Genomic DNA, 24,803 nt, shown 5'->3' with positions numbered 1-24,803 from the left:
GATGACACTCAAAGACATCTTTATAACCCCCTTATAGTCACAATGGTGGGTGTTCTAGGACAGTGTTTTGTCAATGTGATCCATTATAATGAACTGCGTTTCCTTGGCCCTGTCAGGTTGATGGAAGAGAGAGGGCGAGAGGATCTGAGTTGAGAGTCATAGTCACTCCATCTTTAGCTCAATTTCTCTATCCTACATCTCCCTTTGCCTCTCAATCTCTCATAGGAACTCTTTATAAACCCTCTCACTGAAGAGCTTCATGTTCAGGTGGCAGAAATCCACTCTCCGGCACCTCCTGTGTATGTGGAGTCCTGTTGTAAAAGCCATACACAAACCACACAGGGTTCTAGACTCCAGCATGTTCTATATGCTCTCCTTTCTCCCCAAGATGGACAGCCTGCATTGGCATCTGATAGGTAAATATTCTCTGGAAATGTCCAGGTTATCGTTGTTTTGTGGGTCAATGATGAATAGTCGTTTGGTGTCTTCCTAAAAGGCCACCGCTGTAAGTCATAGTTAAGACTTGACAAGATCAAAGTACTTTTAGTGAACCCAACAAAAACAAGCCAGTCAGAGAAGTCAGTGGTGGTGGTCCAAGGTGCTACTGAACAAATGATCTCTCTCTGTAGGCTCTCTTATACAGCCTCTTCAAGGCGGAAATGTTGCGCCTTTTTGCCGCCTCACAGTCCTGTATAAAAGGTACACGGAATGGGGGGGTGATTGTTGTACCGGCATTAAGTTGTTAGTGGAGGTAGTCACAGAGCCGAATCGGTATCTGTGTGAAAGAGAGCCGGCATGGCAGGACTACACACACTTGACGTCGACCCCACACTTCAGATGTGCAGATCTTGTGTGAGCGGGGCAGGATTCTTCCGCCTTAGATTCAGTCTGAGCAAACCAAGCCAGAGAAATGAGGGGTATACGGCAACATAGCGGGAACTCCATTTGAAAAGGGCTTGATTGTCTCTGTCTCGCTCTGTTCTTAGACCCCCAGTGTGTGTTACTGATTGTCCGATTGACTGATGCAGTGTTGATTATCTAGCCTGCCCTGTTCCACTCCAGCCTGGAGGCTCAATCAGTGTCCAGGTAGCAGACACACTACTGGGGATATGGAGCAACTCTCATGTCTGCCTACTTAAGCCTTAATACTCTGTGGGAAGTCCAGAACCACAAGACTCTAGCGGTGAAGAAACAGTCTGATCTTTCCATTCCATATCTCGTGTGTGGTTGTTTTAGGGAAGCAGATGGCGTGTAGACCTGCTGTTAGGGGTCGTGGTGATAAAAGGGTTCTGAGGGTCAGACACGAGGTGACTGCTGCGGCTGCATGTCCTGCTCTCAGACACACCTGACGCCCACACATCCCACCAGACAGGTGTGTCCTCAGATCAGATGTGTGCTTGTCATACTGGAGCCCAATTAGCAAATGGTTCAGAGTTGAATGAGGATCCCAGTCTTTAAATGTTAGGTCAAAATTATTTTTGAAGAGCTGGTTTCTCTATTTTCTCATTTTGTTTTCAGTTTGTCTCTCTATCTTCCTAGTGCGCCTTCTCCCTTCCCCCTCTTCATATAGTTTAGTGGTGGTGGAGGAGGCAAGGTGTTTGAATTATTGATTGCTCTTTGATTTAACATTTGAGTCTAAGCCTTTGTAGGAGAAGGCAGCGAAGGAGAGGGAGAAAGGGGTAACGAAATGGAGAGTGAGTGGGGGTTGGATAGACCTCTTCTAGTCCTGACCAATTAGGGGTATGACCCCCGTAGACCTGGGGCCAATCTCTCCCTTTTACTCTTTGACATCTTGTTACCACGGAAACTGGGATGGGGTAATAAGATGCTGCTGCTCCCACAGGAAATGAAGCAGTCACCAGGAGGGCTGGGTGTCCAGCATGGTGAATGTCCCTGGTTTACTGCTGGAGATTAGGGGAGGAGGCACCGTTGTGGAGAAGCTTAGCCCCCTGAAGAGTCTGGTCCTGGAGTCTGTTTGGCTATGTTGGAAGGTTAAGATGATGATATGCCAGGCTGAGAACCTAACCACAGAATGCATACCCACCAAAAAATGAACATGGGAATGAACTGTATATAGCAACTGTTTCAGCAGCTGAGAAATAGCCTACATGAAGCAGTGCTAGTGGTCAGATATGATTTATATTTAGCTTGTCACGGTCAAGACACACACATGTTTTTCTCTGAAGTGAACAGTGCTTTCCTTCTCTTTGACCCTGACCGGGGCTTCATGCTGATAGAAACTTTGGAGTTTCTTGTGCAGAGGAGCTGTGCCTCGCCTTCTTTCTTTTTCCTTTTCTCTAAATCAAAATGTATTTTCTCTTTCCATCTTGAAATTGTTCTAAATTATCTACAATACTTATCTCGCTCTCTCTAGATTATGGTGTCTATTTTGTAGACCTTGTGTCAATTTCACCTTTAACCCTCGTGCTGCCTTCGGGTCACATGACCCAAAGGTTCATAACGAACCATTGTTGTGTTTACCCAATTTTACCCAATACAAAAACAAATAAAAATAATTTTCTTTTAACCATTCCAATGTGGGGGGTCTGAGACAGCCCGACAGTTAAAAGAAAATGCTTCACTTTGTTTTTGTATGAGGTAAATTTGTCGCAATACGACGGTGGGTCACAATGACTGATGGGTCAGAATGACCCGAAGATAACACAAGGGTTAAAATGTGGTTGTGTGTCAAAGTGGTAGTAGTTGTGTGTCTGTGTTTGTGTGAGCATAAGGTGTGCATGTGTGTAGGGTGGTGAGTCACTGTAGAGATGGATCTTGGTGTCCCACAGACTACAAAGATGGAGACCAAAGATAAAGGACTTGACCCTGGCCATTAGACACAGCCCTGTGTTTGCATTACACAGGCTCCAGGTTTGTCGTTTGTCCAAATGGATGGCAGAGTTATAAACAAGTCTATCATCAGTCTTGTTTAACCAGCAGCTGATGGTAGATGGATGAGGGGACAAGATGGCTGCCCTGCCGGAGTTAAACGTCAGATTCTGACATGTTGATCACTAGGAACAATGGGATTATGACGAAAATAGCAACTTCACAGAGTCAATTACGGGAAATAGAATCAGGGGTAAAAACTGCCGACAGCTGTTTGGCCTCCCTTCCTGCTTACAGTACGTGATCAGAATGCCTCTGAAGTAGGGGCCTGGTGAAATTTGCGTCTGGCTAATTGGAGTACAAGCCTCCCTCTCTGTTGTATCTGGGACGTGAGGAGGAAGAGGGAGGCTGCTTGATTTAACCCAGCCTTGGTATTCTTCCATCCATCGTTCATGTGAAGGGGATTTTCTGTCTATCGTTGTCCTGGTTTTGTTCTGTCAGTTACTGTGGGGATAAAATATGTGAGGGAGACAAGGGAGAGAGAGAAGGAGAGAGAGAGAGAGAGAGAGAGAGAGAGAGACTGTGAAGTTTTTTCATTTAGAAGTCACAAAGCGGAAATACCCTGGAGATTGGAACCAACAGATGCTGTGAAGGCGGCCCACAAGTGTCACAGATGATGAGAGTAATCATGGTTGCTGGCTTTTAAATATCTATAAATGTCCAGGAACATTTCAGCCAGTAAACTATATATAAAATGACAAGCCAAAAGGTTCTGCCTTATGGATAAACTGGTGCAAAGATGGACTGTTGGGAAAGGGTGGAGTGAATGAAATACGTTTGTTGGACTGAGGCCTGTAGCCTGTGAAGTTGCTGTGCGTCTGGTTGGGATGGTCGTCTGGATACTGTACATCTGTAGGAGGCCCAGTTCTCCCAAGTCTTATCAGGAAGAATTGCAGTCATGGAAGGGCCACTAGCTCTCAAGGGGATAAGAAGATAGCAATATAGAGACAGAGGGCAGGGGGATGGACAGAAGATAAGATGGATGGAGAGAATAGAAGGTAGGAGGAGAGGGTTGAAGGAAGGCCAAGGAGGAGTGGGAACGGGTAAGAAAGTCGAAAGGGAGACATGCAGCTTTAAGGGAAGAGAAGCGAGAAGAGAAAAGGAGTGATGCGAAGTGAGGGAACGGAGAAGAGATTGGATATAATCAAATGGGGGATACGGAGAGCACGTGGAGGGAGAAGAGATGGAAGTCGGCCAGAGGAAGAGGAAGGCTGGGTTTTGAATCCACCCTCTCCTCCACCTCCTAATCCATGGTTCCCAGCAACCAGGGCATCTGTACTAGCTGTCTCCATAAAGCTAAAACTGTCAGAACTCACACACAGGCACACACACTATTAGTTACGCAAAGACCAGCCAGACACGAGAGTCTAATGACCTAATTGACCCAAATTCGGGTTGAGAAATGGGCCTGGAGGAAGTTTTTGCCTCCACCGCTGGCTACTCAGGGATGAGAGTGATCCACAGCCTGAGCCTCACTTCATTCGCCACCAGTAGATAATCCCTTGGTTTCTAGCAGTACCCTCTGCTGCTCACTCTCGCTGGTTCTCATTTTCTCTCTCCTGATTCCATCCGTCAAGGCTGGTGAATGTGTGTGTTTACCGTTTATCACTGAAGGCAGTGACGGCATGCCAGGTGAAGCGTAATTGGCGTTCTCGGTGACTCAGCTCTATACAGGCCGATGACTCGACCCTCTTCTGTTCTATACAGGTCAGGTGACTCAGAGCTGGCTGCTGATAGAGAAGGAGTCTGAGTGCTCCAGAGGTCTGACTTCTCTCACACAAACCTGTCGGGCCCTGTAGACTAAGGAGTGGCAAGGAAGATGGAGGAATGTGTCTGGTTTCGAGTGTGTATTATCAAATCCTATAGGTTAACGCTTGAGCTGGTGTGTCAGCCGAAGGTGATGCGCCTGTCTGACTGGAGGATGGTGAGGGATAAATGGTAAATGGACTGCATTCATATAGCACTGTTCTACCTTAGCGGCACTCAAAGCGCTTTACAATGTTTGCCTCTCATTCACCCATTCATACTCACACTCACACATACCGACGGCAGCGAGCTACCATGCAAGGCGCCGGCCTGCCCATCGGGAGCAACTTGGGGTTCAGAGTCTTGCTCAAGGATACTTCGGCACATGACCTAGGAGGAGTCGGGGATAGAACCGCCAACCTTGCGATTAACAGGCAACCCTCTCTACCCCCTGAGCCACAGCCGCCCCCAAGGGAGCAGCCGGGTGGGTTTTAGACGGCACGCTAACAAACACTGCTCACCCCACAGCCTTGGGAGAACTGGGGGGCGTAATCCGGTGTTGTCTGCTCTCGGCTCCATAATTAGTGAGCGAGCAAAGAACATCAAGCGTCTGCTCTGACTCTCTCATCCCTCCCACGTTCACTGCCATCTTCTCATCCCTCTCTCTCCTAGGCGTCTCTCTCTCTCTCTCTCTCTGTCTCATCCTTGACTAGGATGTTGCGGAAGAGAGGCGGCTCTGCCTCTACAGTATGTTCAGAAGGTGCATTTGACAACAGCAAAGAGAAACCCATCAAGTGTGCAAGCGATGTATAGATTTAGGATCCATGTTGATGACCTGGTATCATATGGCAGTAGGAGACATTAATTGATACTTTCCCAGCGTAGGGGAGAGAGGCGCACATGGAAGAAGGCTGAGGGACTGATGTGGGAGAGGCTTGTAGCATCCTGCTATCAGGCTCACCACCGATTCCGTAGCATTTATAGCAGGAGAATGGCCACGCACACATACTGGCTCGCTCTTTCACTCACTCTCACACACACATTTGACATACACTCTCCATAGGGACTCATTTACACGTGCAGTAGGGTTGTGTGTGATGCTTTTAAGTGCCACTGGTTAGCGGCCTCTCCGTTCCTGGAAGAGTATTGGTATCCACTTGATCAAATTCCACCCCACTTCTGAATAAGCCATTTCCTATCGATAAGGCACAGTGCGCCCACTCACACACACACATACACACACACACAGGCCATGGTGAATGTGTGTGTGTGTGTGTGTGGGTGCTGCAGAGCGCTCTCCATTCTTGATTGATTGCTGTCATCAGGATGGTGATTGGGTTAGCTGAGATAGCGATGGGCCTGTATGGCATCTCCTCTTTCCTGGTTGTAGTGCATGCCACGGAGGAGAGCTGCTCTCACTGCGAGGCCTGGGGTTGCTGGACATGGAACACACACAGGAGGTGGGGCGGAGAGATGGAGTGAGGGGTTAATGAACCAAAAATACAGTCTCAGAGTGATGGTTTATAAACACACCCCATGTTATGTATGAGTAAAGACCAATAATCTGTATAACATGTAAGAAGCCCCAAGGCTACGAAAACATTGTATTTTATATTATTTCATGATATCTGCAGTTTAAAATGGATCACTTTCAAAGCTGCAACATCCCAGCAGCCTATACCCAGCAGTACTGCCAAAGCAGCAGCTACATACACTCAGGCACCAACACACACACGCACACACACGCTTGGGCTACACTTCTTCATCTCTCCCTCCATCTCTCCATTTTGTGCTCTTCTATCCTGCTCATCTGGATCTACTGATCCTCGTCTCTCTGCAAGGTCCTCATCTTAGAAGTGACATCATGTGAGATCTTCTCTCACTTCACCCTCTAGCTTGCCTCACCAGCTTGCTTTTAACATTTCCATCTCATTAAGAAGTGTGTGTGTGTCTGTCTGCCGTGTTCAGTGGTGCGCGTCTGTCACTGCCGGGGAGACAAGGTTCCACCCGCCCTCATCCATCTTCGTGCGGTTGGCTGCTGTTGACATGTCGACACACGCCAAGACCACACCATCGCCGAGACGCACACTTCGCCTGGCGACGGAATTATAATGAAACAGCTTGTATCCTGGCTCCTCCCCTCACTCTCTCTTACGCCCCACAAATGGCATGTTAATTGAGTTGATGCAAATATAGTGCCTGGAGTCTAAAGGTGCAAATGGCTTCGTTTTGTTTTCGCTCTTCTAATATAATGTGACACCAAGGGAGGCCAGAGGAGAGGAGGGGGGAGCAGGCGGCGTGGGCAGGGAGGACCAAGAGAGTGTGTGTTTTATTCAACCATCAGTGGAATGTGTTTTCCTGTTTCAGTCTGGGTGGGTTCCACAGTATTGTGTGAGTGTGTATTGTTTCTAATGCATGGATTTGCTCAGTGCTGACCTGTTAGAAGAACGGAAGGCCCTCTCTCATAATCCCCTTCCAGGTTGCTCCTGGCAGGAACTTTGGAAACTTTTGCCTTTTACTTGGCTCAGAGTTAGGTTGGATCAAATAATTTGTTATTGTTTGTTCACTCTATATGTGGCAGGCTGTGTATTTTTCTAAGTAAGTACTCTAGTTTGTTCATTAACCCCTCTCTCTCTCCTCCCTCCCCCCTTTCTCTCTTTCCATCTATCCTCACTCTCTTACCCCTTCCACCCTCTTTACTACTCTCTCATCTGTAGATGGTGGCGTTGGAGAGGCAGGTGTTTGACTTTCTGGGCTACCAGTGGGCTCCCATCCTGGCCAACTTCTTCCACATCATCATCGTTATACTGGGACTCTTTGGCACCATCCAGTACCGGCCACGCTACATTGTGGTGGTGAGAAAACACACACCTAAAGCATTAGGCCACTTGTTTTATTTCGCTTTGGCCATAGCTCTGGCTTAAACATTGTTTGTGTTAATCGTAATCAGCTGGTAATTCTACACTCTAACAAAGTGCTTCCTAAACCCCACCAATCTCTCAGGATTTAGGATTTTCTTTAATCAGAAGGGTTAATCAGAAGTTAAGGAGATTTATGTAAATACTGAACTGTATTTCAAAGCAAGATAGTTATTCTGCCATCTTACACTGGAGTTTCTTAAAGTGTGAGACACAAATGTGAAAGACAACATCTATCGACAGGGTAGGCCTGTGAGGGTGACGTGTGCTGGGGATTGTGAGGAGAGGAAAGAAAGAGGCAGTGAGAGAACGTAGGAGTCACTAGCAAAAAAAACAATTGTGTCAGCTTTTGTTGGAAAAGGAGGTGAGGAGCTATGTGACTCAACATGTCAGATGGTGGTTGTTGTCGTTTGTTGGTGGTTGCGGTCGTAGGTTGAGGGCTTTGGCCTCAGGGATGACTCTATACGAAGGGTACTTGATGACTCAAGGTGAGTCAGCCTGTTGCTCAATGCGTTAACTGGAGTTGAACCACAGCCCCTCGTCACAGCAACCGCCCCTAGCCAGTCAGCAACAGTGCACTCAAGTACTTCTATAAAGTACTTGGCCTCAACAGATTTAAACCTCCACTGCCTAAGGACTTACAGTTCAGGAGCTTTGTGTTGAAGAAATAAAGTGTGTGTTGACCCCAACAATGTACCACTTCAGTTATGTAGCAACAGTGTTCTAGCTATACATTATCATATCTGTCTGTCTATAAAATCATGTCTCGTTAGATCATAGCTAACGGCACTTTGGGAGATGATGAAGCGCGTCGTTGTGATGTCCTGTGTGTGTTTGTGTTGTGCAGTACACTGTGTGGGCTGCTCTCTGGGTGGCCTGGAATGTCTTCATCATCTGTTTCTACCTGGATGTGGGAGGTCTCTCCAAGGTAAGACCTGCTCACACGTTCTCTACCAGAAGCTCACCTCCTCACAGCTCATGTCATTTAGCCAGGAGGACTCATACCTCTATAAGTACTATTGCTGTGTGTGTGTGTTCTACTTCATTCATTACGTGTTTGTACAAATCTTTGGCATTCTGGAAAATTCGACCATGCACACATGCACACTCAGTCAGACAAACACACACACACACACACACACACACACACATGCACTCAGAGAATTTGGTCTGGTTCCTTCAGGTCTTCCCTGCTCCCCGGGGGCTCCATTTAGATTAAAGTGTTAATCTGCACAAGGGGATGTGTTCTGTCACCCCCCATTATATCACTCACTCCATCCTGTTCCTCTTCCTCCTCTCTTCTCTGGATCGAGATTAAACACAGACGGCTGGCCAATGAGAGCAGACACATAGTCATGTATAGGGTTACAGACCAGTGAATTTGTGTGAGATCTCCCCAGGCTTTGTAAATGTGGTACCCCATGGCTCAGGTGTGTGTGTGTGTGGGGGTGTGTGTGTTCCTGGTCGGTAGAATAATGAGCCATGGAAGGGCCAGCTGCTTGGGGCTTGGGCTGGGCAGTAACCTGACAGATGGAGCCAGACTGGACTCCTAGAACTGCATATGGTGACCAGGAGGAGAGAAGGCTAATGGATCACAGTCATAAAATAACACACACACAGTCACACACATACGAATACACGCGCACACACAGTCACACACATACAAATACACGCACACACGAAAATCACACTCAAGCACACTCTCCTCTTGACTTTGTCCAAAGCCAAACGACTAGTTACTGATTTCAGGAGAGGTGTGTATAGGGAGAGAGAGAGAAAAAATAAGGGTACAAGGCTCTCAAGTGGTGGGGGGCAGCGGAGGGCGCAGCACGTGTGGGGGGGGGGGCTCTGCATGCTCTGTCAGCTTCTATTGATACTCCTTCCCCCATACTGCTCGAACGACAAGGCTTCTGACAGTTCCTACCCCCCACACACACACACACACACACACATCCACCTCACACACCGCTCTTGCTCAGGTGAACACACCAAAGTTGGTCATAAGGATTTCATAACCAATAAAAAATAACTGATTTGGCTACTGTGATCATGTGTCCCTGATATTCATGCATCATAAAAATGGCTAACTAACAAACAAGAAAGGCATTAGACCTACACACACACACACACACACGCACAGTAGACATTTCCACAAACGGATGTGTTTGATTGGTGTGGACTGACCTTGAGTCCTTGTTTGTGAGGATTGATTAGAGCCTCAGGGTGTGTGTCAGGGAATACCAAACATGTAGCCAGCAGTCATCAGCCTAGCAGCAGGTCCCTCAGCTCAGGACTGCTTACACACTTCTACCATTAGTGTAGATGACAGGAATAGAGATACCTCACTATCAACTATCAATACTGGCATGTCGTTAGTCCTCAAAATTCTACCTACTGACCGTGTGTATGTGTGTCCGTGTCCGTAGGCCTCATGGTTGTTTCCTGACAGCAGCCCATTGCCCTGCTTAAATAATGCATGCCTTGTCACTGCTGGGCAGCTGTGGGATACATTGCTGTATCGGACTATTGATTGACGTGCATTTGAATCTGTGTGTATCATACAGGGTTGTGTGTGTCTGTGTGTTTGGTTTTTGCTTTTGAGCCTGTGTGTGCCTATATTTCCTGTGTGTGTGTGCGCGTGTGTGCATGTGTGCTTTTGAGCCTCTGTGTGTTTAGCTTTCCTAAGGATGTGTCTTCATGTCCTGTGTGTGTGTGTGTTTTTCTTTCCAGGACAGCGACCTGCTGACGTTCAACATCTCGGCCCACCACTCGTGGTGGAGTGAGCACGGCCCGGGGTGTGTGAGGAAGGAGATGCCCCAGCCAGGCATGCGCACCGCCGACAACCAGTCCTACATCTCCGTCATGGGCTGCCTCATGGAGTACCAGTACATAGAGGTCATACACAGCAGCACCCAGATCCTCATAGCTGTGAGTGTTCACCTTCTCTACAAATGCCTGTGTCACACACACACACTCTAACACCTCGGGCCTAACGCTGTGGTTACGAAGCAAAAAAGAAAACTGTGTAACTAGAAGAGAGGGGCACTTTTGTGTTTTTATCTCTCTGTCCCACCCTCCGCACATTGCAGAAAGAGTTCAATATCCATCTCTCTATCTGGGTGTGTCACAGACTGCTGCTGTTAGTACAGTGGAAACACAGTGATCATCCAGCCTAGCAGGGGAGGTATGAAGGAAGTCAGGCCTGCCATTGTGCTTGGATGTGGGCGAAGAATGTAGGTCAAAGGGGCTGGGAGCCTCCCATCGCTCAAACATAGTGTCATCCAAACATGCTACAAACACAGAATCATAGACAAATACAAAAAGACTCTTTCACTAGCAGTCTTCCTCTCAGATCAATGTTCTTACTGTCTGCGTCGAATAAAACCTTTTCACATACTGGCATACCACCCTATCACACAGTCCCGCTGTGCTTCTCTCACACAGTCATGTTCACACATGCCTCTATGCAGGAGACACTTACTCATTAGTCAGCATTCAGGGGCATCATCACGCTGGGGAAGCTGTGTGCTTCCCACGGTGGGGTTTGGCGAACATAGTGTTTTGCCATAGTTGAACGTTAATAAATCCATTAATGTTTAACAACAGGAGATGTTGTGGAGATACATAGACGCTGGATATGCACCTGAACTTCTCCTGAAGTTCTTCTCCTGGTCCCGCCCATCAGAATCCCTGTCACCAATGAGAATGTGGAGTTGTTGGTTAGAAATTCATGGGCTTGTCATATACTTTCTCCAAATGTTTAAGAGGAACGTTTTGAGAGAAACTTTGTGTTTACACATTTAAACAGGCAGTGAGTGGGCGCTGAATCATTTACATTTATGCATTTAGCAGATGCTTTTATCCAAAGCGACTTCCAAGAGAGAGCTTTACAAAAGAGCATAGGTCACTGATCATAACAACGAGATAGCCCCAAACATTGCGAGCAGCCAAAACATGAAGCATACATTGTGGAAAACCAAATAAGAAGAACCATAAGAGCATGCAGTTAAACAAGTTTCAATTGAACAACATGAAACTCCTCACAAGAGTGCAAGTGTACCTGTAGAAAAAACAATCAACAGTAAAATATTTCACAGCGAGTACAAGAATTTGAAACCGTTACAACTAACCAACAAGAGCAACAAGTCTCTCAATACGAGTCATTGTGATCCTGGAGGAAACTAACATCAGGTCCAGCCAAGCATTCCTAAGTGCCATTGTACTCCCGGAGCAAGTGCGTCTTGAGCCTTTTCTTGAAGGTGGGGAGACAGTCAGTGTCCCTGATGGAGGTGGGGAGTTGATTCCACCATTGGGGGGCCAGACAGGAGAAGAGCTTATGTTGGGACCGGGTGCTCTTGAGCGGTGGGACCACCAGACGGTTGTCAGAAGAAGACCGTAGGTGGCGGCTGGGGGTGTAAGGCTGGAGGAGAGACTTGATGTAGTCGGGTGCAGTCCCGTTCACCGCTCGGAAGGTCAGTACCAGAGTCTTGAATCTGATACGGGCCGTGATGGGAAGCCAGTGGAGGGAGATGAGGAGCGGGGTAACATGGGAGCGTCTGGGTAGATTGAAGACCAGACGGGCCGCCGCGTTCTGAATCCTCTGGAGAGGGCGGGTTGCGCATGCTGGGAGACCGGCGAGCAGCGAGTTGCAGTAGTCCAACTTTGAGAGGACAAGTGCTTGGACTAGCAGCTGGGTGGAGTGCTCAGACTGAATCAGAGTTGGTTCCCTTGGTGGACCCAGACAGAGACAGTGAACATGGGCCTTGCTGTAGGCCCTAGACTCTGCCATTCACCAACACCCCACACAGGCTCAGAAATGGTTCAGTTCTCCAGCCTTGACTCTCCTATCTACCCTGTGCCCTACCACTGAGATGGTATTGTCCTCCCAAGCATTCTATGCCATCACCATGGGAACAGCTTTCTATGTAAAGAGGAATTGGCACAATAAAATCTCCCTGTATGTCTCAAGTAACGCCTTCTCCTTGTAGAGCCCTCTTACCCTAGTAAGTAAGTTGTGCACTGCGGGGAGTAGAGTGCCATTTGGGATTAGCCAAAAGTTGTTTTGGTTTTCCCTTCCCTTCCTTTATTGTGGAATAGAGAAGGGGAAGGGAGAGAAAGGGACGGGGCTGGTAGAGGGAGGGGGAGGAGAAGGCCATTTGTCTTTGTGTAAGTTGTACAAGGTCGCTTTGAAAGACCATTAAATATTTAGACTCCAAGGAAAAATATTCATTAAGATGAAAAATGCGGTTCTTGGCACAGCCAGTGAAGACGGTATAGCAGCCAGTCAGCTGGTCAGCCAGCCAGTCAGTCTGCCAGCCGGGTCAGCTGGTCAGCCAGTCAGTCTGCCAGCCGGGTCAGCTGGTCAGCCAGCCAGTCAGTCTGCCGGCCAGCCAGCTGGTCAGCCAGCCAGTGTTTGTAGTTCTGAGGGATGTGCTCCAGAAGTGCAGCTGAGGACAGACGCTCACTCCCATGGTGCTGCTCCATACCAGCACTCCACACTCAACACTCAACAATCCAGTCATGTGTATTGGGGTTTATAATCTATTGTGTAAGATCACTTGCTTGCCGTTTATCCTCATCCATCTACTCATCCCTCATGTCTCTTCTCTCATACCCCCTCCTCCGTTTCAACAAAACCTGAATTTGAGAAAACGATTGTCTGAGATGGATAAGGAAAAGGTGTGTGTGTGTGCGTGTGTGCGTGTGTGTGTGTGTGCGTGCGTGCGTGCGTGTGTAAGCAGGAAGATGTACAGTTGTGCGTGGGTGTGCTAAATTTAAGTCTTGTGTCGTTGGTAGGTGGATTATAGGTAGTAAGATCCTACCTTCTGTCTAGTGTTTATAAAACACCCCATTATCTACATTAGCATTGAGTGCTGTCAAAGCCATCTTTACACACAGCAGCTTCTCATTAACCTCCAAGTGTAGACCTTCACCCTCAGTAGTGTTCCCGGCTATTCACTGGGACGGGCTTCACATGGTCTGTGTGTGTGTGGGGTGATGTAAGAGATGGAAACCTTCCCTCCCCTCCTTCTGCTCTGCTGTATCTCTGTCTTCCATACCTCCCACCACCTCTCTGTACAGCATCTCTCTGTCTCTACTGACAGATGCTTCATAAGTGGCCCTTTTTAGCTGAGAAACGTGTTTAGAGTGTTAGCTGGAGGGGGAAGTGTGGATAATTGCAACAGAATGATTAGGGGGTCCTGGCCCACAAGAGGCCTAGAATGGAGTGACCCCTGTGATTGCTGCTCCAGGCGTGTGTGTGTGTGTGTGTGTGTGTTAACTCAAGCCAACAGAAAAGGGGGTTACTGATTTGAAAAGGGCAGCTCACGGCGGGAGGAGTCTGATAATCCAGTCATTGGTTCCTCTGTTGTTTCTGACGGCACTGATCGCTGCGACCTCTGAGATACCAAGTGGAAGTTTGTGTGTTTGTGCTCAGCTTGTGTGTGTCACAGGAACAGTAACAGCGTCCCCTCCCCACACACACACACACTCCCTCAGACTGGAACAGCAGTGTTGCCTGTCACTACTGAGTCTTTATACTGGACAACTGCACAGTGCTGAGCTTAGTCTTATACTCCAAACCACTGTGTTAAACAGGACTAAGCTATAAAGCTTTCTTTAAAGAAGTTCTCAGTTAGATTGGGCACGACGGAGATCGAGAGGGAGGGATGAAGGGAAGTTGAGAAGGCTTGTGTAGTTTAGCAGAGTACTGGAGACACTGTGACGTGTCTATTCACTGAACATCAGAACATTACTGCTTCCGACTAAACTTCAAAGGCTGGTCCTCCGAGAACTTTAATTGTTAATCTGTTTTGGAGGAAATGGATTTTACTTCAGATTAATTGCTCTGTAAAATAAGATATGTTTAACATCATAGAGGCAAGTGGCTTGAACTGCTATCTAAGGGGAAAAAGTTTAAATTAAAGAAAAAATCTGCCATGCTGCACAGTTTTCACGATTGTTTGTCTTTGTGTAGTGCTGCGTTGGTGGAACTGTTTGTGGATACAGAGGGTGTGATCTCTATGTTTCCAGATACCTCCACCAAGCTCTCCCTCCTCGACTCTCTCCATTCGGTCATGTCTCCACCGGCTCAGACCTGATCTGGACACTATCTCTCCAGGCAGCCAGACCAAACAAAATCACCCAGGCGTGTGTGCCCGCGCTTGTGTGCATTTGCCTGTTTGCGTACGTGCGTGTGTGTGTGTGCTCTGTCGGCATCTGCATGTGTGTCAGCGTGTGAGTGGAGGAGATGGGCTGGAGATGAGCAGATGGATGTGGTCTCTGTATCCCCAATCTCATCAGATTCTGTCTGTCATTAAACATGCCTAAGCACACACACACACGTATATAGATACACACAAACATGGGTGATCTAATTTTCTGACTCTGCGGGGAAGCTGCCTCATCGCCAGGCAGTCAGTGCCAGGTAATTAAGCTGCGAGAGAGAACTACCCCCTCCCTTCCCCACTTCATCCCTGCTATCTTTTTCCTCCTGTCTCTCTTTCTCCTTGTCTTCCTTCACTCTCTCCTTCTGTCTCTCTCTCTGTCTCTCTCTCATATTGCCTATGAATTCCCTTTCATTAACCAACACTTAAGGCAGTTTTCTCCTGAAATTGAATTCAATCTATAGTGTGTTAAATATCCAGTGGATCAATACAAACCTCCCCTCACACACGCACAGGCACACAAACACGCGCGCACTCACACACACAGAGAAGTGTGTGTGAACAGCCGCAAATGATTCAATGTGTGAAAGTTTAGACATAGACACAGGTCTGTGTTGTACTAGGTGTGTGTTAGCATGGGAGTCTTTGTGATGTAGAGATATATTGATGAATTCTGAATACTACTGTGTTGAAGGAAATGGACTGATGATTAGTTAGGTAGTTCTGGAGACTCAACTGATTTATTCAGAGCAGTGTGTGTGATTGGTGTATCAGTGGATGCCAGAGCTGATTACGTTTCTATCTACCTGGCCTCGAATATGCTGTTTAAAGACTAACCTTCATTAGCCTATGCAAATAGCACTCTCCCAGCTTAGCAGCTGGGGTCCTGCTCAATGTATGTATGTGTGCCCTCATGATGATCTGAGTCTGTGTGTTTTGGGTGTTGCTAGTTTCGTAGTTACTCCAGCGGTAGACATGAGGATTGCTGCCTCGGCTATCCTGAGAGGAAAGGGCCAGAAGATCTGCTTGTGTTCTGTCAAGTCTGTTTCCTCTGATAAGCATTGCTCTAGATAATAGATGAAGGGAGAATGACTGTAGATGTTTTCCAACACTCGCGCTCATCCTATCCGCTCCAGCCCTCCGACCCCTCCCCCTGCGTTCCTGTTCCTCGCCCTCTGCTCCTCTTCTCCTCCCCGGCTGCTAGCCCTGACCCCTTCCTGACGAGGGCGGGGCTTGGAGAAGAGGGAGGGCTGTCAAAGGAGGCACCCCCCATTTGGTCCATTGTAAAAATGAGAGAGGGGAAGGGAGAGGTATGGTTGATGCCTACAGTACTTAAAACAGGGGGCGAGGGTGTGGTGGTTGGAGGGAGATGGAAAGAGAGAGGCTGGGAGAAAGATAGACATAAAGGGAGTGACTTGTGATCAACAGGAGAGGAAATTAGTTATGCCAGTCTGGTTCGATAACACAGGTCTGGAGCACAGCTGAAAGGCAGGGAGACGAGGGCAGCCATTTTTATTGGCTTAATTAACCTGACATTCATTTGGCTGAACAATCTCTGAATTCCACAGGTTTCTAAAGAGACGGCAGTAGGCGAGGTGTGTGCGTGTCAGAGAGAGAGGTTGGAGAGAGACGCTCCAAAAGGTTGATTTAGAGGTAGGGAGGATGTAAGTGAAAATGTCACTTGTCCTTACAGAAAGGGCCCTGTATTTACTCAGAAGGGGAAGTGTAGCCTAAAGGGAATTGCTATTCTACCTAGTCACCTGCAGTTTGCTTTGGATGTTTGTTGGTGGCATCGGCAGGGGCTTATTGTCTCTCTCTTTCTCACACAGTAAACAACCGTGCTACACACAAACACAGAATGGCTGCTGGTTTGGTCCCCCCCCATCTACTCTATCCCCCATCTACTCCTTCCTCAGGCCCTAATGACACTGCTGTGACTCTGGCCCCCAGAGTCAAAATGACACTTGCACACAGACACACACAGATGATGGAAATCTAAAGCTGTCTCTGCCCCCCTGCTGCTAACACCATCTTGTGTGTGACACCAGCTTAATACACATGCAAACCTACCTCCACCTCCCCACCACTAATAGCAGTACTAAGACGACCAATTAGGTGCTTCAGGGAGCTCGTCCTTTATACTAAACCCCGTCTAAACAGTGTTTGCAAACACAGGGTCATTCAAGGACACCATTTGATGTATTTGCATTCATCTCTCTTAACAATGTCTTCTCATTAAAATAATTATAAAACACAAGGCAGAATACACCCAGTATTACAGATAGCTGCTCTCTGGACCTAAGAAGAAAAGATGACTGACAGACGCACTCATTCTCATCCTCCCTCTCTGCCTACTGTGTGAGTGGAAAGGCCAGTGTGCCCAGTGCTGGTCTAATTGGCATGGCAGAGTGCCAGCTTTGGGCTGGAGAGTGAGTCTCTGTCTCTTGTTGTGTGTCTCTCTCTGAGTTGATGACTGCCATCTGCCAGTAACATGGGCTGTTCTGTTCTCAACACACACACACACACACACATACAGAGACACACACATACAGCGACACACACTCGCACACAGTCCCTCCTGCTGCCCCTGGATGGGCAGTTTGAAGGCCTTGCTGTCCACTTGGACTGTGTAAATGAGCAGTCAGCATGCTTCTGTAATGAAACTGTTTGATCATTTCATGTTCCATATCATTTGAACATCTCGTTACTTCCTGTTGCTCCATCGTAAAGCATCTGCATTATGAGCCCCCACTCCAAGAACACACACCCAGAAACACACACTCAAACCCATTAGCACACCCATGTCTTTCTCTCAAACCAGTACACCTCCATGTTTGTTTGTTTGTTCTTTTAACAGAGTAATTTATTTACTTAGATCTGACTGCTTTTTTACCCAGCACTTTATTCCACTAAGGGACACACACAGACACAGAGAATTGTCTGACTAATTTAAACTGTTTGTGTTTGTGTTTTCAGCTCCTGGGCTTTGTGTATGCCTGTTATGTTGTCAGCGCCATTACTGAGGAGGAGGACAGCTGTGAGTACCACAACGACCCCCTCACACACACACACACACACACACACACACACACACACAGCAGAAGCTCACCTAAACCCTAACCTTACAGTGCACTTTACCTAACTTGTAGAACAGTGAGGGGAGATGAAGGAAGGTTAGGAGCTAAATCTCCTTCACGCTGTCTTCTCACCTCACCTCCCCTCCCCCACACCAGCTGGGGTCTATCTCTCTTAAACTAGAGGAGCCTTGTCTCACCCTCCACACCCATTGCTCCATTCCATTCCTTTCCATTTTCTGTCTCTCTCTCTCCGTCTGTCTGTCTCCACATGTCTCTCGTTTGTCACCCAGCTGTCTCTTGTCAGGGTGTGGTTTGGCAGTTAGGGTGATAGAGGGTGAATGAAAGTGTTTTCTTACTCCTTTTACTACTTTCTAACGGCCCCCTAATACAAACACTCAGTTGTTGACCCGTTCTCACACACTTGTCAATCTGTCCTCCCCTGTTTCACAAACTGAACATGTACGTCATTCCCTAAGTGCCTGTCCTTCACTGCCTAGTGTGTGTAGTGGAGAGCTTGTTTAGCTAGTAGGAAGGTGTGCAGTAGTATGTTTACACTCCACATCCACTACGGATCTCCACGCAGGATCAAAAAGATGTTGTTTTGCTTGGTAAGAGAAAAGGGGGGGAGAAGAAGAAAGGAATGGAACACATCTGAGTAAAAGCTCAGGCTCCGGTAGCAGTGACCTCACAGCTCTGAGGTCACAGGTCACATTGAGAGTCAGCCAGTCAGGTGGCAGGAAGCGTTTCATCCTTGGGTCAATATGAGTCATAAATATCTGGCATATGCTACAGTCCCTCAAACGAACACACACAGTCACATACATAAGCACGTACACAACAAAACAGTTTCTCTCTCCAAGATATCCAACTGACAATGCCTGTTTGGTTGACGAGAGATGAGAGGTGTGTGTGTTTAGTGGGGAATTGCCACAAGAGGACCAGTACCTCAATAGTGGTAAAATACCATAGATTCAGTTGCTGTGATTGTTCACCAAAGCTCCAGACCCCTCCCCCAGCTGTGGTCTGTACCATTTCATAATTAATCACCCCTAAGTAATCCCCAGAGGGAAACACTGTTTTGGCAGGGGGGAGTTAGCATCAAAAAAGGTAATTGACTTTTTCCATCAGCCCAGTTTCCCTTTCCCCTTTGTTCCTGGTGACCTCGGAGGCCCGGCCATCCGTCGTGTGGACAGTTGGGACAGAGCATGTTTGTGTTAAGGCTTATATATGCTTCTGCGTTTTTCGAAAAACGGACACATGGGAATGCCCTCTTCTCCGAGGAACGCCCTCTACGAGCTCTCCGTCAGCCCTCGAAGAGCCCCGGAGAGCTCGACGTGCACCTCCTAAATTTTCTAACTATCCGTCGTGAGCGACGGAGAGCTACGGAGACCCCCTTGGCTGTGATTGGTCAGTATTAAGAATCGCTTGCGTCAGGGGCGGGGTTGCCGGGATAAACAGGACGAACAGAATCCTTTGACCGCCATTGCTGTAAGTTTTCACAATTCATATTTCAGCTAAACAGTACATGTAAATCAGCATCTGAATTAAAATGGGACAAGAAATGGGCAGTGTAGTTGCTGAAAATGTGCGTATTTTATTGATGAAACGGCTCATTTGTAAATTTGCTCCGACTTCTCGATAACCTAGGTAAATAAACACTCCACGACGATTTACAAAAAAACGTTGCCTCCACCTACTCTTCTGGCGGTGAATTGTTTTCAGCACCCACAGCCTACGGAGAACCATAAACGCAGTCTATCCGTCCGTATCCGTGCGTATCCGTGCGCCCGCCCATCCGTAAACGGAGACGCAGAAGCATATTGCGGCCTTTAGGGCGCTAGGGACAGACGCTCACTCTGGAGACACGCAGACAGAGAAGGAGAGTTTAAAAAGTAGAGAGATGACAAATACAGGAACAACACTGCGTAAAGAAAGAGAGAGACAGGTTATAGGCTAAGACGGTTCTTTCTCAGTTTTAAATTATTCAGTAGTCCCATCCCAATTTGAAATGCAGCTACATAGCTCCCCTCCACTAGCTCTTTGTTATTGTAATAAGGCTTTTGGATGTGTGTGTGTGAGTATCTTTTCTCTCTCCTCTTTCCAACGTATATGCATGCACACACACACACACTCTCACAAAAGCACTTTGCCAGTCTCATTTCCACACTCATTTGAAGTGGCAGATTATGCTAGGCTCCAGCACTGACTTCATCAGCATCTATCCTCTCGCTCAGAACTTTTCCCTCTCTTTTTTCTCCTCTACCTTCTCTACACTTTCTCTTCTTGGTGTCCACTGAGAGTTTCTCTGCAAGTAGATGAAATGAGGATGTATATGAATCAGATTATTTTGAACTCCTGCAAACTATTCTGTTAGTCTGGAAAGTATTCTCATGTCTCTCTCTCTCTTTCTCTCTGATCACCCTCTCTCTTTCTCTCTGATCACCCTCAGTCAGTAGTGTGCAGCAGGTCATTGGCCTTTTATCTACCTCATTCATTCTGAGATGGTTCTGTTGCCCAGATAACTGCATCCCTCACCTAGCCAGACAGGGAATACCCCAACACTAGAAGTCAGAGGCACTAAGAGGAGAGCGGACTTTGCTCCACTCTTACAAAAGAACAAACCAATGCTCAGAGGTCTAAAGGTGCTTTATATTAATATGGTCTGGCATGCGGAAAGAATACTGAGATGAAATACATAAAAAACACATACGTACACACAAACCTCACGACTAATCAACACGCTCACTGCCATGTAACTTCAGGAAGAGTACAACAATAGGCGTCACGCATCCTCTTAAAAATTGTCTCTTTGGAGTTTAGGCTTTGCTGAAAATGTAGACAGCTATATTTATTTGTGTTTTTTTAATGCTGTATTTCCATTGTGCTTTTCTTTTGGCATGTGTGTATAAGAAGGCATTTGTGTGTTCACTAGGCACAGTTATCAGAGACTAGCAGATACCCAGGCAGAACCAGCGATGGGGAAAATCCTCTTTGGAAAGTAGGTCAAAGAGTTAGCCGTCTAGCATTAGCTTAAGCTAGCCTTAGCATGTCGGCTAATTATGCTGCTCCCCTGTGCTGAGTCACTGTCGCAAACAAATCCCCTGGAACCAGTGTTAATGAGAGGAGAGTAGATAAGAGGGCATAGATATATGGAGGGATGATGGCTGTTGCCACACACAGACGCACAAAGACCCACACATCTGTAATAACTGACAGGTTCATAGACATTACAATGTGTGAGTTTGAGTTGAAACTGCAGTTACTCCTCGTGACTATTGGCACTGAGCTTGTTTTCAAGGTAGCTCCATCCTCTACAGTGCTTTCTGGCCTGGATTTTGACAGTGCCAAGGGTCACAGGGTTTCTGAGATCTTCCCTTTATGCAGATAATCATTCAGACAAAAACATACGCACACACTTTCAATATCCCAAAGGGGTACTCTTATTAACAGGCTTGCCCCAGTTCAGAACAGTGTGTTGGTGTGGTTGTCAGGGATGTGTGTGGTGTGCACTGACTCAGAGCCAGAGAAACCCCTTAGTGCTTAGACAGTCATCTTAAGGCCACACTGTGTGTAAGGGCGACAGCCTAACTGTATCTGTCCTCTTATCAGAGCAGAATCAGCCAGTCTGAGGTGCTGGTCTGCTGCTCTCTCCGTTCTGCCTTTGTTCTCCTCCTCTCCTCTTGTTCTCACACTCTCTCCTCATCTCCCTCGTTGCTTGTGCTTTCTTTCTCTCCCTTATTTTCCATTTTCCTCTCTCTATCTGTGTGTCTGCCGGGCTTTGTGTTATCTATTGTCAGCTCCCTCCCCACAGTCCTTTACTTCTCAGTGATTCACTCTGCAGGCAGGAAGATGGACTGTCCATGCCTGTGTTGGTTAAGCCTACAGGTCTGGGATGTTAGACATTGCCCCTTTAGGTAAAACTGTAAGATCATCACATTACTGTATTTATATATTATCTCTACGTAAGTGCACTGGCCTACATACCTGACATTTCTACATCAGATATAGGGCTCAGGTCATTCCTCATGACCTTTACTTGACACAGGTGGACACTCCACACAAGTGGTACAAGATATGATATGTACTGATCTTTAGGTAATAAGTTTAACTTAGGCCCAGGATAACCACAGGTTCTGTTAAAGGCTTACTTAAATTAGAATGTACCTTAAAATTTGTTGCTTGGATTTAAATGTATTGTTTGTTGAGGTGCATGCCTACTGTTGGTTGTTTAATGAGGTAATTCAGGACTGCATCCTAGACTAAAGCTCTTGCTGATGAAGTCAAGTTTCAGTATCATGGTGTTTCCCATATCAGTGTTTTTACCAGATATTACCAGAACGATCTTCTGATATTATTTCATATCTCTGAGTCTTGCTCTCTTTCTCTCTAGTTTTTTCTCTCTCAGTTATTTATCAAAGGCTCTATCTCACTGCTCTGCTTTGTGGAAGATCAGGGGAGGAAAGGTACATCCATCATTATCTGCTAACTATATTCTTCAGCACTGTGCTTATCAAGGCTGAGGATGGATCCCTGCCTGCCTATAATGAGAAAATCACTGATACAGAAAAGTGCAGAGCAGACGCGCAGTCTGTGTTCATATGCTTGCATATAGCACCTGTGTGTGAGCGCACATGTGTGAGCCAGTGAGGGTGTGAAGCTAAAGGAATTGAAAATTAGATTTAGATCAACAGAGTTTGAGGTTCAAAAGTGCCTTCTCCTCTGCTGGTGTTTACTGGAGGCACATATCTAATGAATATGTGCATATTATTTGCTCTGCCTGTTTTGACTTGATATTGTTGACCCCCTTGTCAGTGGAAGTGACACACTCCCTATCCTACACCCCACTCTCTCTCTGTTTCTTGACCTCATGCCTGTCAAGCTCATACAATCCCTGTTTTATCTGCCATACTCTCTTTCTCTGTCTTTCACACAAACACAGACACACACTTCTACACTGCCTCTTTACAGAGTAAATAAGCATGCAAGTTCAGCCCTGGGTCTGTGGCTAAGTGAAGGTCACCCTCTGTTTCGGGGCGATAAAGAGCTTATTTTGACAGCTGCATGACTTTCGCTTCGTCCCTTGCTCTCTGACGCTGCACTCTCTCAGTCAACTTCACCCCGAGAGACAGAGGGAGAGAGACGGGGGAGGGAGACAGAGAGGGAAACGGAGAGAGTGAGGAAAAGAGAGTTGAAGGATACAGGCTTGGGGGGTATATCTGATATGCCACATACCCTTCTTCTCTTGTCTTAATACTGTATACTCGTCATGCCATTTACTTGTATTCATTTTGATTCATTTGTCCTTCACTGTCTTATTGTTTCTTCCATAACGTTCATTTGTGTGTCATCATTTGGAAATATATTTATTTATGTTTATCATTGTCTGTTTTGATTTGTGCATTTAATCTTTTGTTTTCAGTTGATTTTATTGGGGGGTTTGACCCATTCCCTCTGTACCATGTCAATGAGAAACCATCTCACCTCCTGTTAAAGCCCATGTACCTGTAAGTACGTGTTTGTGTGTAGTGCTATATGCTCATATTTATGTGTTATTGGTGTGCCTTTAGGAGTGTAGATATGCAGGATGTGTGTCTTAGCCCCATATCCTAGAGAAATCTGTGTTCTGTATTCTCTTTCTGTTTTCTACAATGCTGTCACCATGTTCATGACTAGGAAGTGATGTGCAAGGCATATCTCCTCTACCAGTGCAAATTGGTATTCGGAGGCTTAAATACACCCGTCGGATAGGCTTTGGGACTGTGGCCTAAGAAGCCAGTAATTAGTAATGAGTGTAGATGGGTGGCACCGTGGTGTGATGGCATCTGGGTCAGTGGCAGTTTTTAGATTGGGAGAAAGCAGGTCAGGGCCTGAGCCAAGTCCTCAATGACGCTCCTGTTCTCCGTTATAGTGAAAATCTATTCATGTATCTGGATATATCAACACAACAAGATTACAAAGGCAGAGACTTTCTATTGCAGTGTGTTTGTGTGTGTGTGTGTGTGTGTGTGTGTGTGTGTGTGTCGGCATGCGGTGTGTGTCTTTGTGCATGCGGACTTCAAGCAGGGATAAACAGCAGGTATTGTAGCCTTTCAACACAATTACGTCTGAAAATAATTCTGTATTCACGATTATGTAATAAAACAGTCTATTAAATTAGGCCGGAAACTTAATTTAAATGTGCAGTACTGGCATGTTAATATTTTTCATGCTGTAATGGAAGTGAATAAATTATTAGCAGGACATCTTTCTTGACAGTTTAATCAGACCAATTTCAAATGATATCCACTGGGATGTGTGTGTGTTACCTACTTGTCATTCACCCTTTTCACTTAACATGTGTCTCCCTCAGGTCTACGTAAATGAGGCCGTGTCCAGGAGGAAGCTGACACAGCAGGTTCTCATGGACACAAAACGGCTGCTCTGACCCGGTCCTGCACCAGGGAACACCAGACATTCCTCCATTCCTTAACTTCATCTCTTCAGTAAATTCAACGTGTTAGATTTGCTGGTGCGCTGCTGGGAGAAACCTGTACCTCCATGTTTAGTGGGAACGTAGGGAGGGACGGGGGGATTTATCCACAGTGTAACAATGACGTGTTGTGTTGTTTCATTAGAATAAATACATATTTTATGGTAAATCCATTAGACTCTTAGAGGGTGATAAATGTGTACAGCTCAGCACTCCTGTGCTGAAACTCTCTAGGCTGCTGGACTGGCTGTGGTTCAGCATGTTATTGTTGGTTGGTCTCAGATTATCACTGTAAAGCTGAATTGCAGTGGAGCCTGTGGAATGAGCCTTTTGTGTACTGACTGGCTGTTTACTTTAGGCTAGGGCCTACACACGGAAATACACAAGAAGGGCAGGAAGAGGGGGGAGGGTGAAGGAGTTTGTTTGTGGGGTCGCTGTCAAAAAATAGAACCTTGTAAAAATTACTAAAATTACTGCAAACTAACCATCAGGAATACTCAGTTTTAGAGAGTTCATGTATAACAGTACCAGACACAAG

At 46.6% G+C, this 24,803-nt stretch overlaps 1 protein-coding gene across 2 annotated transcripts; it reads left to right on the top strand.

Moving 5' to 3' along the window:
• Positions 1-7,352: 7,352 nt before the first annotated feature.
• nkain4 (sodium/potassium transporting ATPase interacting 4) lies at positions 7,353-24,428 on the top strand. 2 transcript variants are annotated; one of them, XM_062459048.1, is made up of 6 exons: positions 7,353-7,490; positions 8,401-8,481; positions 10,284-10,481; positions 17,696-17,756; positions 23,216-23,300; positions 24,146-24,428. In XM_062459048.1, the coding sequence occupies exons 1-6, from the start codon at positions 7,353-7,355 to the stop codon at positions 24,153-24,155; spliced, it is 573 nt and encodes a 190-aa protein (XP_062315032.1). In that variant the 3' UTR covers positions 24,156-24,428. The 2 variants fall into 2 exon arrangements, with proteins under 2 accessions (XP_062315032.1, XP_062315033.1); XM_062459049.1 differs by lacking the exon at positions 23,216-23,300.
• Positions 24,429-24,803: the final 375 nt, after the last annotated feature.

Source organism: Osmerus eperlanus, chromosome 4 (assembly GCF_963692335.1).
Source record: "Osmerus eperlanus chromosome 4, fOsmEpe2.1, whole genome shotgun sequence".
NCBI classification, from domain to species: Eukaryota; Metazoa; Chordata; class Actinopteri; order Osmeriformes; family Osmeridae; genus Osmerus; species Osmerus eperlanus.
This window is presented reverse-complemented; position numbering and strand designations above follow the sequence as displayed.

Excerpts from the sequence above, each read along its gene's own strand:
- nkain4 (XM_062459048.1), top strand. The coding sequence starts at position 7,353 with ATGGTGGCGTTGGAGAGGCAGGTGTTTGACTTTCTGGGCTACCAGTGG. Across the intron at positions 7,491-8,400 it reads GGCCACGCTACATTGTGGTG|TACACTGTGTGGGCTGCTCT; the intron begins GTGAGAAAACAC and ends TGTGTTGTGCAG. Across the intron at positions 17,757-23,215 it reads TACTGAGGAGGAGGACAGCT|TTGATTTTATTGGGGGGTTT; the intron begins GTGAGTACCACA and ends TTTTGTTTTCAG.